The 19,203-nt window shown below is 36.0% G+C and overlaps 1 protein-coding gene across 7 annotated transcripts in view; it reads right to left on the reverse strand.

The window, feature by feature from the left end:
* Positions 1 to 990: 990 nt before the first annotated feature.
* The window catches only part of GBE1 (1,4-alpha-glucan branching enzyme 1), a 143,727-nt gene continuing 125,514 nt past the window's right edge, over positions 991 to 19,203 (reverse strand). For 5 of the 7 annotated variants that reach the window (XM_072923430.1, XM_072923438.1, XM_030262981.4 and 2 more), the window contains exons 14-17: positions 18,801 to 18,931; positions 12,340 to 12,457; positions 10,523 to 10,570; positions 991 to 2,705 (exon numbers count right to left, since the gene is read on the reverse strand). In XM_072923430.1, the coding sequence (XP_072779531.1) occupies positions 2,649 to 2,705; positions 10,523 to 10,570; positions 12,340 to 12,457; positions 18,801 to 18,931 (354 nt within the window). In that variant the 3' untranslated portion in view covers positions 991 to 2,648. The other 2 variants (XM_030262995.4, XR_012053545.1) reach the window with 2 other exon arrangements.

Here is a 19,203-nt window from a genome sequence, read left to right on the forward strand (position 1 = left end):
GTTTCCAAACCTTGGAATATAAATCCTTATCACTCCTGTAGACTAAGAGGTCATCTTTAAAGAGTTTATCCTTCATTTTGTCTGAATATCTGTGGAGAGCTTTGTGCCCTGGGACGATCACCACAGACCACTTTGTTTACTTCCCTGACAGAGCTGAGGAGTGCTGATTTGAGGTGTGGCCAAGCAAAAAGGCTCTGGAGCTCATCTGCTTCTCAGAATATGCCAGGCTTCAACCAGCCATGGTGGCATCCTCAGTACAGGACTCGCCTTGGCTGCAGTGTTACTAGAATGAAGGTGAAAGCTGAATTTCTCTTCATAATCCATCAATATTCAAAGAGCAGGAGGAAGAAATTGGCTTTCCATGGGTGTTGAAAGGGAAAATTTCCCAGTCTTGCAAGACAGGCAGTAGCACACTCACCATTAAAATGCAGAGGTGGGCTCCAAAAGCCCTAATTATTATGCTTTCTGTGTTTACATGCTCACTTTGCAAATTTTGTGGCTCACTTTTATTAATCTATCATTATGTTAAAGAAAATATGCATAGGTCAAATATTCTATCAATCTCATTATGAATGCTTCTGACTAAGACAAGTCCCTGATTTTAGGATGGAGCAAAATCTAACCTGTCTTTCAGTGTTAAGACTGCTGTAAAATCATTTTACAATGCAAGGAATGAAACCATATATGCATTTGTTTTCTCCTCCTCAGAGTTTATTTTGCATGTGATTTTACAGTTTGTACTTCACATCATACATTTATTCCTTCTCTTGAAAAAAGGTTTGACACAGACGCTTGCCATTACATTTTGAAACCTGAAACTGGTGCAAGTTAAAAAACAAAAAAAACAAAAAAAACCCCCAAAAAAACCCCAAAAAACCAAAAACCACCCTATAAAACATATTAGATCAATACAGTGTAAATATAACATGTATTAGAAGTAATTTTATGAAAAGGAAAACAATCTGGGAAAAAAAAAAAAAAGATAATCAGTTCCAGTTGCTAAAACAGTTCAGTATATTTTATTTAAAGTCATAGCGTAACAGGAATGCTTTTTATTAGCTCACAACCAAACAATGATCAAACTGCTGTAGAGGAAAATGAAGCATGATCCTATGGTACTCAACTGCAATATAACATTCTCTGCCACACAGAACATATCAGACTGGGGATGTTCACAAAGCCCTGTCAGTGTGAATTCTGCAAAAGACTGTTTTCCATCATGCTGCATTATCCCATCCCTTATTTTGCTTAAGAAGTAAGCCACAAGTAAGCATTCCAAGAACTGTGAATAGCTTGTCAGTGTTGGCACCAACTATTCAGTAGTTTACACAATGGTTCACAAAGGAAACTGGGTAAAATTATGACTTGGAAATGGTCACGGACATCTTCCTCTTTGGCTACTTTAAAAGTTAGAAAATTCAGATTGGTACAAAAGACATTCATTTCAGAACCAATTCAAATATGTTTTTAAATAAATGGAACAAAATAAAGCATGTCTCGTTAATTTGGTATTAATTTTCCAGAATACTCTGCAATACATTTTCAAATATACAAAATCTTACTCTTTACAAAAAAGTTGTAGCTTGTGAAGGAACTCACTTGAATTATCTTAGCAGCACTCCAATAATTAACTATCTTAATTTTAATCAAAAAAACCACCTTAGTTTGATCACTGAATTTTGAGACTGCTTCTTCACGAGAAGCAATGTTTCAAAAGTTATAAAAGTGCAAGAACATCATCATGTTCCAAGCTGAAAGGCAGCTTCTGGAAGTGGTGAAATCAGTATTGCAAGGTCCTGATGTCAGTGAAATAAATGCAGTGGGAAGAACTACACTTTAAATACCTCTTCCAGTGTGGTATTATTGCGTTAAGATCAAAACATACGTTCTCACTGAACATTTTAGTGATCTAAATAAAATAGCTGTGTCATTTTTGTCCATCTGTAGCAAGTGAGATGTTCAGCCTAAGTGATTGGGTGAGAGCAGATAACCAGCACACACAATAGCATCAGCAGGCCCCCACTCAATCAGCCTGCTTGTTTTGCTGCCCAGCACTTCTGTGCATTTGTAATTAAATAAAACATGGCAAAGTGCAAGACTCTCAGAGGACCTTCTCATCCATTTGGATGAGCATTTCTAATTCCATGTTAGACTTCACTGAGGAAGAGGAGCCTCAAATTAGGTCCCACAAACCGTTAAGGCTGCCTTTTAGCCAAAAACTTCTGTTTTATTTAAGCAAACTACTTACTTTTAGTAAGAAGCATTAATACATATGAATATTTGAATTCAAGAAATTACAAACTTTGAATCAGGATCACTCTTATAATTCCTGATAAAATTCTGTAAACAACAATTTAATTGAGAACACCTGCTGCTTTGCAACACCGTTAAGTGTAATTTTGTACTACTAGAACTACAAACCCAACGTCTTCCTTTCTGCCTCTTTGTAAAGCTTCCTCAAAAGAGGGTCTAGCAAGTCAAGAGCTCTGCAATTACATGTGAATATTAACCTTACATTTTAAACACCTAATATTACTATACTCAGCCTCAGAAAGCCTCCTTAGAGCAAGTTTTGTTATACTTAGTACTAGTACAGTGTATCAGCACTTCTTTGTGACTTGCTTCTTCGGTGGTGGTTACAGAGAACTTCACTTTGGGATGTCCGTGGTGTGAAGCACAAGAGCAACTCTGCTTGGAATGTACACCTAGGAAAAACATGACAAGAACAGGAACAGCTGAAAAACCCAGGAACCTTACAGGATGTAACTTCTAAACAATAGCATGTGGAAAAAACCCTGCGTTTTAACTGTCAAAAATATCTCATTTAGGCACTGTTGTGGGTTTAAATACCATATTTAAAGAATAATTTTTGACTGCTTAGTCCCTAGCATTGGAATTACACAACACAAAAATTTTAAAGGCAGCCTGATTACAATCTCTTTTCTATTTTTCCTTTTGTCATGATATATTTTAGGTGGCTACCAGGAGAGGGCCTCCTATGACTTACAATGACCAGTTTCAAAAACCTGAGAACATCTGGGTAAACAGACCGGTCAGTGATAAATGACAAAGTTTTGCAACTCTCTTTTGCTGTGAATTAAAGTTGTCTCAAGGCCTGTGATGTCATTTCATACAGGTAAATACTAGCAATATGATACAGAAGCATATTCTTCACACTCTTGGCACCTATGGAATGTCAGTGGCTGAACAATAAAACTCACTCTCAAAAGTGGACGGAATCAAAATTAACAATTTCAATGATGCCATTGTTCTTCCCTTTTTTCCCTGAATACCACAAAAATACCCAAACACATATAATCAAAAGACTCCTAATAGATCACAAAAGAGCTTGTGGCAATGTATTTTACATGACATTCCTTCCAAGCTGAGCAGAGTCACAATCAGAAAACAAGACTGATATGTGGTATCTACCAATTACCTTGATACACGGTACTCCATCAATTGTCAGGTCTATGAATGTGTTTTCTGAACAAGTCAATAAAAATGCAATTATAAAAGGTAACACAAGATTGAAGATTATTGGCTTCATTCTGACAACGTCCTCTTTTAGACTATCCTTCATCCCTGTGGAATGTCTAATATTCTGCAATTTCATCTGTGTTATCTGCTAACAAGAGCCTGATGGCACAAAAGGCTTTCATTGTTTTCAAAACAGAATAAAGCAATAAAGCAAAGAGCTTTAGGAAAAGGAGAAAAAAGGAAAAGAACAGCTGATCTTCATTGAATCAGACAGAGCAGTGTCCAATGCTTCTTGAAAGGCAGTGAGCATAATGATTTCCCCTAAGGTTTCAGTGATAAATAGCTTCTATAAACTGGTGCAGGAGAGGAAATACTTAATGAAGTCAACTACCTCAAAACACATAGATAAAGGAGAGATTTTGAAGTTGTGTACTGAGAAATTCAGTGCTCTGGGTTTGGATGATGAAGTGAGAAGGGAGAAGAAACAAACAGAAATAAGTTTTCTAAGAAAGAATTTGTAAAATGTTACTTCAGTTATGGGGAAGAAAAAAATTTATGTTAATGTAGGACACAGCAATTCTCAATTATATTTTGGTCAATAATGTGTCAGATCCTAGGAGGAGTAAATTAGCCCAATTCCTTTAAAGTCAATTTACATCAGCTGAGAATCTGAGAGCACTGGGGATCATCCAACTCCAACCACTTCATTGACGACCAGAATTTTAAAACTGGTTTAAGCAGAATTTTAGAACACGTGCAGATGACTGTATTTAAACTAATGACAGATATGTTTTCCATTTACCAATGGAAAGAGCTGTATATGCCAGCTTATTACTTTAGTCACTTGTTTCTTCCTTACCTAGGGAAATTAAACATACTTTTTAGAGTTTTTTTATCTTGGTGGGCTTCTTGATAAATCATAGAAAAGTCACATATGGCCACATAGTGCCACATGTGACTTTTCTATGATTTACCAAGAAGCCTAATCTTATTTCATTAATCTTGTAACCACCTCCGAGGCTATTTGCTAGAAAAAGCAACAATTAAGGAATTAACAATGAAAAAGTATCATTTAATGATTAAACATATTAATAATTACAAATAAGATCACAAATTATTAATTCCACTAGTGTACAATTTTTTTTAAAAGGAAAAATACTACACAACTATTAGATACTTCTCATTGCAAATATATAGGTATTATTTCTTTTCCCCAGCCCAACAATATTTCCAGAAATACTGCATTCTGTGCTCTGGCTTTATTATTTGTTTAACTAGACAGAACTCAGAACATTGTGTGATGGACTGAGGAAAAAAAAATGCGACAGTGAGATTGGAAAGATCACTTGACTTTCCTGAGATAAGGTGAAAACTAGAAGATTATCTGCCCAGGATCCCAGCAGGATTTTCAGCCCAGATTTCTCACCTCCACTCCTCCTCTTGACAGTCTGGACCAAAACATTTCCTCAGCCTTTTCACTCCAGTATTATTCCTTTTCTTTTAGCACATCTCACCTGAATTACCACTCTTATAGTAACATATCCCCCTTAACTTAAATTTATTTTCTCTATATTTTTCCTGAGTGTACTGACTGTTTCAAGCCATTGCACCAAGTCAACTGTGCTCCAAGCATATGCTTCAATGTGCCATTAAGGGAGACTTATTAAAGAAGTCAGGAATCCATTGCTCCAGGATAAGCTGAAATGCAAGCATTTTATTGCATGTTTAAGTCCAGGCACTTTCAAAGACATAAATGTATGGATAATCCTTAGCTCTAGATGTATCTGGATTGGACTTGAACATTCAATTGATGAGTGATTCACTCCAGTGTCATCTACAGCTGTGCTCTGTCTCATCATGTTGCTCACTTCTCCAGACTCCAAACAGGATCAGCTCCCTCACAATTCCTAAGACTCTCCTTGATACCAGCCAAGAGCTGCACACAGAGCCTCTGATTGCTGAAATGGCAGTGGCCAAGCCAGTTTTTAACCCACTTAACAACCTTATCCAGCCCTGTAGGTCCTCAGCTCCTAGGCAGGAATGCAGCAGGAGACAAGGCTGAAAGTCTTACAGAACTGACTGGAGCAACCTTGGCACACAGCTTGAGCCATTTCATCAAGAAAGCAATCAGGCTGACAATGCCAGCTCTGACTTTGCTAAATCCAGGCTGGCTTTCTGACTGACCCATCTCATGGAACCCACTTGCTTGGACACGGATTTCCAACAGGAGCTGAGGAGGTGGTTCTTGTCTTCTGGAATAGCCCTACAGACTCCTCAGCCTTCCTTTTCAGCCTTGGTTCAGCTGTCAGAAATTTTCCCTGACCACTATGATTTTTCTCAGACAATAATCACCAATCACATCACTGAAATCATCCAAGCCTCTGGGTGTACCCCACTTATATACAGCCTCTTTAACCTATTGCTCTCCTACTTTATTTTCAGAGTGCACCATCACACAAAAAGGGTCTGAAAGCAGACTTCGCCCTTGGAAAAAATATAAAAGGCACGGAATACTCCTGTATTGTCCATATTATCCATCAAAATTTTGAATCTTCCCTTTGTCAAGGGACTTGCCTTTTTTTTTCTTATCAGCAGATTTCCAGAATCACCTTCTTGCCCTTCTTCATTATACATATATAGTATACAGTCTGAAATATGTATCTATCTATAAATAGACAAGTATACTAAAAGTACACAGAGGCTTCCTGATTAAAACCATTACAGGGTTTCCTGTACTAGGTATTCATCAGTGAAAAACACTACCAGAGATATGTATTATTTTACTTTTTCCATACCCTAGGAAGATGTCTCAGAAGTTTATTCTTTCATATCCTGTTACTGAATTATACATTTTCAATCAGTTCTACTGATCTCTATTCTTTTAACATGCTTTTCTGATCACAAGTTTTATCCCATCCATGTTTCCTTCACCATTTCCCAAGGCTCACTTGATGAACATGGACAGAAATGAAAACCAAAGAACAGAACACTAAAGAGAATTTATTCATAGCTAATGCACACCTTGACTATCATCAACCAAGTCACCCTCTGAGTCTGTTCCAAGCTTTCTGCTCCTCTTGAAAACCCTTTCCAGCCACTTCCTCCCCTCCAGGCTCACCCATGTTGGGAAGGACCTTAGGAGACCGAAACTCCAAGCAGGGTGAGCTCTGAGGTTACTCAGCATCTCAGTGAATTGTCCCTCTGCTCTCTATACCAATTGTTAACTTACAACCTCAAGCCCCCTAAGGTTCACACCAACTCCACTATTTTAGGAAATCAAGAAGACACCTAAAAACACTCACAGGAAGTCTCATGAGGCCTTTTCTGACAGGTGAATGTAACATGGGGATTGGAAAACATCCAATCTGTTTGAGACAGGATGACCCAGCTGCAGAGACAGTTTTTGACAAAGTTAACTTTCAAAAGTTTACTCATAAAATATCTCTGAAAGTCTTTTTATTCTTAGTTTGGCAGGGATGGAGTAACTGCTGTTACTTCACTGGCAGATGTGCTAACAGAGAGGATGGTGGGGAATCTTGTTCATAATTCAAATACAAAATGGGATTTTGTTGGCACTTTTGACCTTTTTATACTGCATGTCGGTGTGAGGCAGCTGCACTGTGTGAAACTAGCCAAGTCCCACACAGATCAAGGCTTCTGCCACTAAAACATATCTCTAGTAAAAAGACAAAAAAAACAAACAAACAAACAAACAAAAAAATTTTTTTTTATAATCAACCTCTTTCCCACCAACTATCTATCAAGATCATAGTCTATTCATGCTGGCTATCTCACAAACAGGACAAAACCAACTGGTACTACTACTGGCCAGGACGTTTTCAGCCAAATTCTTACTCCTTATACTTTTTTTTTTTTTTTTTTTTCCTGTGAATATCCAGAAAACTTTTAAAGAGTAATAAGAATACAGGAATACCACATGTGGGAAGCACCTGTGAACAGCAGCAGCTATAGGCAGAAATCACCTTATATTTTTCAGGAGAGGACTAAAATATACAGCAATCTCCAAATGCATCTAAAAACCCACAAGCAAGAGGTTCTACAAATGACAATTTTTACTTTCAGATCTGTCAGACTAATTCAGTACCAGGTGCAAGCACAACCAAAATTGGCTGGAACTGCAATGAACTACTCTTCCTCTGACTTTCAGGATTGGAAAACACCAAGCCCTAAAAATAATTTCAAGGTCATTTTGTAACAGATGGGAGAATTACTAGAACTCAGAGCTAGATCAGGCACTGCAGAAAACTACTCAGTAGCACATATTGCAGCTGGTAGATGCAGAAGGCAATGTCACAAGAGCCTATGCCAACATTATCCCAAACTTTTAATTAAAATGAGGGCTTTAGACAATCTCCTGTCCCTGTATCACCACTCATTGTCACACATGGACCCTATTCTGAGAATATAATTAACCATCAAAAAATAAAATAGATGATAGCACTTCCTTTCAGACTATAATTTATTATACAAAACCTCACACATTTTGGTTTTTATTTTGGTAGATTTTGCACATGACAAAGTAGATGTGCTTAAAATAATATGAAGTTCTGCCTTCCAATTTGTTTTTCAATTTACAGCTATACAGCATGAATATGCAGAAAATAATTTCTTAGACTGTCTTGCTTCATTTATGCAAAGGAAGTCCAGATACTGCACAGTGTGTCTCAAAATTTCTCCTCTATTATCTTCTGCACTCTTTTTTAGGTTGAGAAAAAGTATTTTAAAAAAGACAGCAAAACCCCCTGAAAAACAAGTACACTGAAGACAAAGATAGGATGAAACAAAATTACTAAGAGAGTAACTTTACATTACATTTGCTGGGGGTTTTAAGAAATCAAACAATCAATGAAGATGAACAAATTAATTTAGAAGTCTTAATCATCAAGAGATAAAAATAAAAAAACCTTTGTGGCCTTAAATTCTGACTGATTCACCTAGTTTGAACATTTAAGTTTCTAACTACAAACATTCTTTAATTTAATTTGTATATCTGTGCATGTCAGGAGAGAAAACAGTTAAAGATTACATCAGTCCCTTAAAATTCAATACATAAATCCTTATCATAAAAGTTATTTAAATTAGTATTTTCAAACCTAAGGTCACTAAAAGCTTTTAGATCACTTCCATCTATGGGAATATTTTAATTTGTCCACAGACTTAAGGAAGCAGGAAGTTGCACTTTGACACTGAATAATATACATTAAGGTCAAGGGTAAAAACTCAAGCCTGTAATAAGGATATTCTTAAAATAAACTCTATAATTTCATTTTAATTTAATGTGAAAAGATTTTATCACTGAATGCCAAAAATACAGAAACAGAAAAAAGACAGTACAGGGGACAGGGGAAAAGGAATAATCTGACATCTATTTATTTTTTAACTAATTGGAATGAACCACAAAAGTGAAAAAGTAAATCTATAAAAGTCGAAATATGTTAAGCAATTATGTTTCACAATAAATCATATACTAATTTTCCAGTGACACAACATCCTCTGCAATATTCTACTTAGCCTGCTCATTACTCAGTTTCTGCTGGTGCATGAAGTAGCAAAGTATAACCCCTCCATTTTCATATAAATCCAAATTTTGGTGTGGTACAATTTACTAGGACACTTATTGATAGCTAGTTCTTTCCTACAGCAAAATTCAATTGGGTTGGATACCTTAGAAAAGACCAACAAGATATTTTGAGGGATGCACTATTAAAAAATTATACTTTTTCTTCCCCCTGCCCCAAATCAAAGTTTCACATCCAACCACAAAAGCCAAGTTAGGTACCCACAAATAAATTAATCCATAAAGGGGCACTAAAATCTGGCAGGGATTGAAATGCATGTGCAGCACTTAGTTTACATCTTGCAAAGAGATGATGAGACATAAGCAAGACTAAAGGTTTATAAAACTGTCTGAAAAAGCACAGTTTTTATAAAACATACCTCCAAAAATACTAGGATGAGAATACCAGAGTGGAGTTGCAAACAGAAATGAAGCTGTGGTAAAAAGAATATTCTTACAGTGACAAATGACTCACAGCTTGCTATTAGAAAGTTTGATTACGTGGAATGTTATGTACATTTCATATATTTGTTAACAATACATTAGAGAAAAAGCAGTGAAATGGAAAAATTAGTACAATTATTTAGATAAGTCATATTACAAAAGGCATTTCTGTGCATTTTTTATGGAGTTTTCAAGGTGTGTCTGATGATTTTGAATTCTGGCCCTCTAAGAGCTTTACTAAACAAGCCTGAAAATTGTACAGTGAAATGCTCAGCGGGGCTTACAAAGCTTCATCTTCTTCCAGGATTCTTTGCTCCAGGAATTTCACATCTCCCTTCTTCTCATTTTGATATGCCACCTTGAATATTTATTTTATTAGGTGATTTTTTAGAATGAATCACGTCACATTTAATCTTCTATTTTTGTAATACATTTGTGTGCTATTTAAGCCTGACTTGAGAAGCAGAATTATTGCATGTGATTTCATTTTGTCACAACCCTCTGGGCATGTTTTGCTGACATTGTTTACCCACACAACTAAAATTTCTCTGTGTTTTTCCTGAGAGTACTGACTGTTTCAAGCTGTTGAAAGGGAGGCGCACCTCTCATTAAAAAATTACTTCTTCGAAGTTTGTAGTGGAGGAGAAATTAAATTTTTGAAACAAGAAACTCTCATATATTATGAATTGTCATTAACAGGAATAATTATTAAACAACAGGAAAAGAACTTGAATGAGTTTATTGAGGTGGCATTTTATTTGAAAAGAAATTTGGTGGGAAGACTTTTGAATTGGATTTTAGAAACTGCAATTAAGACTAAAGAAACTCCTAAGCAGGACAAATTACCCAATAACCTGGATATAAGTTGCTATTTGAAAGAAAACAGCTTTGTTCTACTGCAAAATAGCATTTATTGTAACTTTTGTTTGCTCTTACATGAAGACCTACTTGCTGAATTTAGGTTTTCCAGCTTTATTCCCTTGATCACTTTTACTCGGTGTCCTTTCACTGGTACTTTACCTTTATTTGGTGCAACTGGCATCCTCTGGGGGGTTGGCTGGAGCTGCTCTGTGAATTGGGTGGCAGAAGGACACAAGAGAAAGTTTACCTGGGTTTCTTTCTGACCTAGAGATGCCATTGCCATGCCACAGCTTATGGAGCAAAAGTGCATTTGCTGCTGTGTTTGCCACATGCCTTATCTTCCACATACTCCTAATAAAACTGCAGCTTCACCTTCTGCCACGTTTGTTTCTGGCTTGGAAGGTTTGCACTCACCATCTAATGGACTAAGTGTGAAATATACATTCCGAATCACAGTTAATTGGCTTGCAAAAGTTAAGTTAGTGATAGATAATTAAGATGCTCTCCAATCAATCAGGCAATGTATTTGAATTGGGCTCACGAAGCAAGAACTCTGGAAGCAATAATTTGCTACATAACCTTCAGGAATAAGATCTCAGACCTTTCATTTCAAATTAGCACAAATACTTACCCACACTATGAAGGCACTGTCACATGCAGAGTCTTAAAAAAAAACCCCAAAACCCATTCCTAAGATCCTTTACACCAAGCACAATGAAAGCACAAAATTTTTTCATATAAGGAAAATATTTTAAATCATGCAAATGAAATGCCAATACTCTGGATACAACGAAAGAAAGAGAGACAGAGGTTAGAAGTGACAAAAATTCTCAGGAGTTTACATATAATGAGAAAAGCTAAGATGTAACACTAGAAATTCATGTTCTGTTCAGCCATGGAAGGGGAGTGGCCCACAAAAATTAGTGCAGATGCTCCATTTTTTGCAGGCCCTTAAGGTTACAAAAGTAAATTATTTGCAGGTGTTCACTATATGTACCAATATACCTGTGCATAGAGAAACACACCCTTCACCCACATAAATGTTTTAGGTATAAAAATCTACCCGGCAATATAAGTGATTTTTTCTGTGAACACTTAATTCCCAGCCTTTCTGAATCTTATTTTCTTGTGGTTATGAGCATATACACATATGTGAATGAATACAGAAAGAATGGGAAATATGTGCACATATACACATATACATACATAAAAAATAGGGAAAATAACATTTTAAAATTGCTAATTATGAAGATTCCGATTTCAAGAGCAATTAAGAAAGGTAGAGTTTTATTAGTGACCACCTCAGCTAACAGAAATTGCATGCAAGGATATGTCTCCCAGTTCATCTCAGGTGATTTGTGGGAAACTCTTTATCCATTATTGATATCACTTTAACACTGGAAATCCTTGAAATTCTGGATGTGAACAGAAAAACTCTGTTCCATTTTGCAAAGTTTTTCGGTAAACTGAGGAGGAAAAAGACAATTGACAAACACATGATTGACTCTAATTCTTGTTTGTATAGTTAGGCACATGATTTTAAGACAGCAAAGGAAGACTCAGTTTCTGCAGAGCTTTAAACAACGCAAGCATGAAGATGTAGTTTCTCAAAGTGAAAATAAAGCAAATTATAATATTAAGGATAGTAGCTCAAAAGCATATTAGCAGGTTTTCGTGCATGTTGGCAAGAAACACTGTGTACCAGACACTGCAAAAGTACAGGGAAATATGAATGTAAGGTTGAAAAAGAAAAATTAGTTAGTATTATGGGTTACAATCAAAATATGGGTTACAATCAAATCATAATGTTATCTATACTGTATTTAGACAAAGGTTAATTTCAGAAAATAAATTTAAAATACCCCCTTTCCCCCAAATACTAGAAGAGACTCCATATTTGTCCAAAGAATTACAAAACTTACAGAGATGAAAGTAAAATTAAAACAAAGAAACAAACCCCCAAACAATTTACTTACCATAATTGAATTAGGTCGATAATTGTGAGGATATTCCTCAGAGAAGTACTCTGTATTGTGGTCCAGCCTTTGATGCCCTCCATATTCTCCAGCATCAGAATCCAGAAGGATTTTATACTTGAAGGCAACTTGTTAAGGAACTATGCCAATTACCCCTCAAACAGAAAAGAAATCAAATGAAAAAATCTAGAAGAATTGGTAACTGAATAATGCAGTAATGGAAGCATGCCGATATATTCAACATAAAGCAAAAACCATAATAAAATCTAAGAAAATAGAAGAAAAACATATAGAACATATAGAATTCATATGACGTTCCGTCCTGAAAATTTAATTTTAGCGTAGTGACTCCTCTTAAAGCAAGTACCTCCCAGTCTCTTCTGCAATCTGCCACAAATGATAAGTTTATAGCATTACAGCAGATACACACAGCACTTCAGGTGATGAACTAGACTAAAAATGTACCACTAAACAAAAAAAAGCATTTGAATTGCATTTAAGAAGTAACATAATTGTGACCATCAAAATCAATTGGTATTTAGCAATATTTTACAGTCTGTCAGAATCTGATCAAGTGTCAATCAGGAAAGCAGGTAATTTTACAGAAGGAAACCCCACAACTCCTCTGAGAGTCTTCTGGAAAAGAGCTGGAATTATTCTAGCACAGAGGAACAAAAGAAAGAATATATTGTAAGAGAAGGCTTTTTAAGAGACAAATATTCCGACTGAAGTTGTTAAAATGGGGTGAGTTATTTAACGAAGTGTAGCAATGAGTTGGAATACCTAAAGTATTTTAAGTAGATACTTAAAAGGATTCAAACAGATTTAGCAAAAAATAGAAGACAAAATAAAGTTGAAACAATAAAGTCAGAAAAAATAAGAAAATAAATGGGGAAATGAAGAGCTAACTCATACTCAAAGCCAACTTCTTCTTATTTGGAACAACCAGAAATAATTTTTTTTTTATTATTTCAGTACCTTGTATTTTCTTGATTGGACATAATTAAAGCATCTTTTTCACTCCTGAAGTTAGAACAAAAAGCAATCTCCACTCCCCATCATCCAAAAGAGAGAGGAAAATAACAATGCTCTACAATCCACAACCTGCTTCCTCTATTCTAAGCAGTGGAAGAATCTTACTTTCCTAGAGCTTGTATTTATTAGGATTAGGGATGAGTGAAGCAACACTCTTTCAAAAAACTCAGTGGTTCTTCAACTCTTCTTAGGCTTCTGTGTTTGGTCAACCTTTTGAAAACTGCTCAAAACCTGAAGAATTGTGGTATAAACAGAATTGTTCTCAAGTCTCTTTACACAACTCCACCAGATGAGGTGGGAAATTCCCCAACCACCTGCCTTACTGACTGAAATGTCTGGTGACAAGGAAGGCTGAAGCGTGACACCACACAAAAGTAACCACATATTTACTCTGAGACACTTCAGTCTAGAAGATTGCAATGAAGAAAAGTAAATGCCCATAAGAAAACAGGAAAATTGTCAATTAGCTCCCAAATCACAAATGGGAACTAATCCCTTCCCCACAAGTGTTTGCAGCAAAATGAGAGATGGTCTGAAACTGCCAAGTTAGTTGTTGAGTTCTACAGGGCAGGTGCCCAAAGATCACCACATTCTCCAGGAAAATCTTCATGTTTGCTGTCTTTCCTTAAAAAAGAGGGCAGCTTTAGCCCTCAAAGTTTTTCATGTGCACACCACACACCTCTCCCCCTCCTTTCTTTCATAAACATGATCTAATTACCATTCATTTGTTGTCATGTACAATATGCAAAGCCACAAAGTACAAGATCCAGTCACTCTCTTCAGTGTCCTTTCAGAAGCAGCAATGTCTGATGTTATTCCACTACCTATTTTATTAACATGGCAGGAGAATGCCTCCATCATTTCACACCTTGCTTCAGTGATCTGCACTATACATTAAATTTAATAAATTACCAATCTTGTTGAAAGCCCTGACATGTTTAATGAATCCCTCAAAACTATATACAGCAAATGCCATTGTTATGGCTATGGTGTTTTAAAAACAATTTATAAAATTATGTCTGTGTTGCCAGAGAGTACTACTGCAGTTAATATCACCATGTCTTCACACATATACAATACATTTTGTGGAAATACTGTTAACCAGATCCTGAAAAATGGGGTCACAAAAAAATTTTAAAATCTTCATTGATCAGGTATTTGTCAGGGAAAATAAACATGCTTGGTAAACATGTGCATTTACCTTCCAACTTAAAGCCTCACAAAAAAGACAGTTTTCACATTTCAGAATTTTACAAGCATCTAGTTTTCTAAAGATTACTTTCACAAAAACATTAAACAACAGATGTGCAATTTAATAGAAGTATATATATATATATATATATATATATTTTTTTTTTGCAGTGAGGTCTGTTTTGTTTCTGTGACAGTGTTTGAAATACTGGCCTGTATTCTCACTGGAAAAAAAAAAAGCCTGATTCCTGTAGTTTGTTGCTCCAGCTAAATTTTCCACCCACTATAAGGGAGGAGAGCAGCAAAAGCAATGAACCCTTGTATAGATAGAGCTGAAAATGGAAAAAAAATGACACATTATCTGCCACATTAATTACTAAATCATTATGCTTTTATAATGTTTTGAAATACATATTTTAACACAGTTTTTAAATTTAATTTTCTGCATGTTTAGTGACACATTTGCAAAGTAAATGCAAATCATAAAATAGGATAATTTGTATTTTGTTCCAACACTTACTGCTGATGAAAGAAACCAAGTAGTGCTTGTGGGGCTGATAGAGTCTTAAGTGGTTAGGTCATTTTGCTTTTCATTATTCTTGAATTTCAATGAAAAAACTAGCATAATTTCAAGATAAAGGGCACCACTTTTGCTCCTCTCCACACACTGCTAATTCTGAAGACTAAGGATTCAACCTATGAGTGACAAAAAGCATATGGAGAGTATTTGGCTAAATTTTGTTATGAAACCAAACACCTTGGCCTGATAAAATTCAGCTCAGGATATTTCAATGACAGGTGAAGTCATTTAAGCATTCAACACATGCACAAGTACTGAGAGGGAGAGGGGTACTGTCCCTTTTCACTTCTGCCAAATATGATTTTTGTTTAAACCACATGCAAATTTACAGATATGTCAATCCATATTGGTTGGTGATTATAAATATAAAATGCAGATTCACTTTTGAGCCAAGATAACAAATCTTGTTAAAAAAGATGGTGGGGGATTTGCACACATATAGCTTAATTTTAACGAGACTTCCAACACAGGGGAAAAATTATTTAACAAAATCAAGTGTGGAATCTCAAGGCAGGAAAAGGAGTAATTTCTGAAATCTTTAAGTCCCTTTCATGTTCTTTTTCCACCCTTCAGCCATGTTCCTTTTTTATAGAGGAAAGAAGGTTTCCATACTGAATTTTCCCTTCAGACTGGCCTTGGAATCCAAGCACTATTCCACAGGAGGCCTAGGCAGTACTGAAAACATAAAGTTGGAACTATATGAATGGTTTCTCCATTAACAGTCAAAGTTTTATCTACAATCAGAAAACTAGAGACAGCTGACCTAGATGTTGATTGCTCATCTACCTCCAAACTGAAGCAAATTAGGCAGAAATAATTTGTTAGTTCTAGCTGCCTTTCTCATGAAAAGGCTTCTGAAAGAGCATAATTTATGAAATAAAATTCCAGCATAAGCACAGAAATGTTTTTCCTTTTCCTTCACATAATGACTCAGAAATTGGGCAATAGGATATGCCACTCTGATACTTACATGGACACACAGCGCTGCTAACCTGCTTCTTCTCCCATGCAGATCAAAGAGGCATTCCCACATTAGTATGCTGTATTTCTTATTCACACCTATTAACCTTAAGTATCAACTACCTTGATGGAATTTAGCATTTGACTGATCCTAAATTAAGTCCTTTGTCTCAGCCTGCCAGAATTCTACCAGGCAGGGACAGTTACACAACAGCACTTCAAAGGGGCGTCTTTGCCTTCAGCAATCACATGCCAGTGACTCATTTAAATGACCTTACTTGCTCATTAGAAGCTCTAGAAGCACATTGTAAATGTCAGAGAGGCTGAATTAATGTGGGGATTTAAAAAAAAAGTATACTTTTGCAGCATTTTGATGGCAATATTTGTGATTCTTCAGGTCAAATCAGGCTATTTGCTTATGGATGACTCTGGCTTAAAATCATAGAACATCCTGAGCTGGAAGAGAGCCATTAGGATCCAAGTCCATCTCCTGGGCCAGCACAGGACAGCCCCAAGAATCATAGGTGCCTGAAAGCACTGTCCAAATGCTCCTGATCTCTGTCACATTTGGTGTTGTGACCACTGCCCTGGGGAGCCTGTTCCAGCGCCCAACCACCCTCTGGGTAAAAAACTTTTTCCTAGTATCTAATCTAAACCAGACACAGCTTCATACCATCCCCTCAGGTCCTGTAACTCGTCACCAGAGAGAGAAGATGAGCCTGCATGTCCTTATGAACCCTAAATTCATGCCACTGTGACATTCAATCACTCTGCTTTGATACATGCTATGCAGAAATAGCAATATGTAAAAACAAAGAAAGCACTCTTTCCTATGACTTTTTTTCTGCTTGAGCACTATATGACAACATGAAATGTCAAAATACAGATAAGCTAGCAGCAATTCATACTGCTCAACACTCACAGACTCCCATGCTCACATATAAAATTAAGGTCTCATTCCTTGAATACCTCACACCAAAGCACAATATCTTACAAGAATAAATCATAGAACAGAGCCACCCAATGTCAAAGAAAATAAGCCAAGAGAGAAGACTGAAGTATAAGGAGGAAGGAAAAACTGACCATAAACTGACTGTGACTTTTCATACAGACATTGACTAGCTGAATGTCTACAGAAAGACTTTCCAAACCTGGTGGGACCAGCAGGACTGTAATGTCTATTGACTACAACTTTTCTTATAAAGGTAGAATTGGGGTTGCAATGCCAATACAGAACAGTTGAAAGAAGAATGATGTTTCCAGTGAGTTCAGAACAGAGGACTGCCTACAAAAATGCAGGCCAGGCAGGAGACTCTGTACCTTTCAACATACCTGGTAACATATCTGAGAAGCTGTATATAAAAACAGCTTAGAAATATGTATCACTACAATACATGGATAGACCAAAGCCATCCATTTAATAAAGACCAATTCAATGATGTGTTAGATGCACTCATTCATCTAGTTCAATGCACAAAACAAACTTAAACCTAAGTATTGAAAGGATCATCCCATTTCATTCCCAATATAATTCAGAAAAATGTCAATTAAAAACCATTTGATCAATATATTATTGCAATTTGTCTCTTCCGGTTTATAACAGCAAAGGCTATCAAATTAAAAATCCACAATTTATTAAAAGAAACAAACAGACTAGCAACAAACTTTTGCTTTTAGGTACTTCCTCTTCAAATCTAAGTTTCAAAGGGATCATAAATAATTCCTTTTCAAGTGCAGAAATTGTTCTGAAAATTTAATATCACGTTACCACATGTCCTAATAATAGAACAAACTTTATTGAAGTCTTAGGTAAAAAGTTTCCATTAAAAAACTGTACATAAAAATCATGGTTCTAATTGCAGGAGGAGAGCTAGGAAGAAACCTTAGCCAACACAAAAGTATTTAAAGAAAATGGATAAGAAAATTCCTCTGCATATCAAGTAGCTCCTTACTCTTCTCTGGTGAGCTTCCCCTCCCACAGAGGTGTGCAGCTCTGGGATGCTCAGGACAGGAAATTCCATTATTGAACTAAAGCAACTGAAACATGGAATCATCCTGAATGGCTGATAAATAAAAAGTAGGCTAAAACTGGAACTGCAGAGCTTTAAACTGACACAGTACAGAGTCACACACTAGGCTGTGTTTGACAAAAGGACTTGAAAGAAACTGAATTTGGGCAACTAAAACTCCCCCAGAATTTGGACACAAATACAAAACCAGTCAATTACTTGAGTCATCATTTACTGCTCAGCTGATCTAAGAGCACATTCTCAGCCCACACAGTTTTAAAGTACAAATGTACAAATACAAACTTCTGATAAAGGTTTGCACTAATGCACTTTCCTGTGTGACTATGCAGCATCATCCCACTGTGGTGGCTTTCTGTCATGTATTTAAGAAGTGGGAGTTACTTGTTCTTTCATTACTCAACAGAATTCCAAAAAAACAGATTCACAAGTCTTTAAATTGCATTTTTTTTACTTTTGATTCCTACAAAATTATCTCTTATGAAGACGACAAATTTATAGATTTTTTTTTCTGTACATAAAGAATGAAAACAATATTCTATTGCTGACAAATAATTGATTTCTTACCTTTTAACTACAGTTTGAATTCATATTAGGAAAAAAGACATAAAATCAGCTTTCAATTTCTGAAATTTTCCTCACAAACAGAACAGTAAAGAAAAGGATATTTTCCTGGAGTTTCAATACCCACTCTGTAGTCCACATAACTTTGGTATGGATGGAAGTTGAAAATAAAAATAAGACCTGCTCTCTCAAATGCTATGACCTTATTGGATTCATGCTTTTCACTCACATAGGCCTAGAGGGAAAAGAAAAAAATCAACACTTTAGAAATATTTAACTTCTAATGAATTAAAAAAGCTCAGAAAGAAACCACTGCTTCTGTAGCTCATTTCAAGTAATACAGGTAAATATTCAAGGAATGCAGCTAAAGGCATTAACATGTACACTGAAATTGTTTATCTATGAAATGTCATATAAAGTTTTTGATTACTAAACTGCTTACTTTTTATAAGGCAACATAAAATTACAGAGGTAGAAGCTTGTTCAGCATAGAGCACTTGAAAAATT

Source organism: Taeniopygia guttata, chromosome 1 (genome assembly GCF_048771995.1).
Source record: "Taeniopygia guttata chromosome 1, bTaeGut7.mat, whole genome shotgun sequence".
NCBI lineage: Eukaryota > Metazoa > Chordata > Aves > Passeriformes > Estrildidae > Taeniopygia > Taeniopygia guttata.